Source organism: Nematolebias whitei, chromosome 11 (assembly GCF_014905685.2).
Source record: "Nematolebias whitei isolate Nwh7 chromosome 11, NemWhi1, whole genome shotgun sequence".
NCBI classification, from domain to species: Eukaryota; Metazoa; Chordata; class Actinopteri; order Cyprinodontiformes; family Rivulidae; genus Nematolebias; species Nematolebias whitei.
The window spans coordinates 14,518,007-14,518,713 of NC_056508.1; the positions used below are offsets into that span (position 1 = coordinate 14,518,007).

Below are 707 nucleotides of genomic sequence, written 5' to 3' on the forward strand. Positions count from 1 at the left end.
GGGGGGGGAGCAAAGATCAGGCAGGAAGTTCAACATGGAGGTGATGTGTCAGCGTCAGGAAGAGGAGGCTCTTAGCTGCTCCTTGACGAGCAGGTGAGCGTTACCTGCTCGTTGACCGTGAGCGGAGCATCTTTGGCAGGAAGGTCCTGGGAGTTCATGGCTGCACCACCACAGGAACGGTCCTCCTCACATTCTGGGTAAACAAATACCGATTATTCAAACATCTTTCTAATTTGTTATACAGCCACTTCTGATTTAACGCCACTTTGCAGTAGGGCTTTTGGAAGTTTGAATGATGAAAATAATACCAGTTGTAGATAGCGCCGACATGAACATGTTGAGGGAAGACTGGCAGCTTGAAGTTGAAGCCATAAACAATGAGCGCCCCCTAGTGGCTGGCTGCAGTACAATTTTTACGTCAAAAATCCTCCATCTAAACAAATGGGACATTTTCCTGACTAAAATGAAAAATACACCTCAGATTTTTTTTTTCAGGGTTTGAATTTGTCGATACACGTAAATTTTCCTTTACTTGTTAAAATTATTCAGTCACTAATTCAACCATTATCCATAAGACTGAAATAACAAAAAAAAAGGGCGTTTTTGTTTCCTTAACATTTTCAGCCACAACCACGGCCACTGACCCACCAACTGAGAAACAGCCTTATGCAACACATTTTGGGTCATGTATCTCTGGATATTTCTCG

The 707-nt window shown here is 43.0% G+C and overlaps 1 protein-coding gene across 1 annotated transcript in view; it reads right to left on the reverse strand.

Moving 5' to 3' along the window:
• Positions 1-158, reverse strand: part of pou6f1 (POU class 6 homeobox 1) — an 11,780-nt gene extending 11,622 nt beyond the window's left edge. Inside the window, exon 1 of the mRNA XM_037684673.1 lies at positions 105-158. Coding sequence (XP_037540601.1) covers positions 105-158 — 54 coding nt within the window. The remainder of the gene's footprint in view (positions 1-104) is intronic.
• Positions 159-707: the final 549 nt, after the last annotated feature.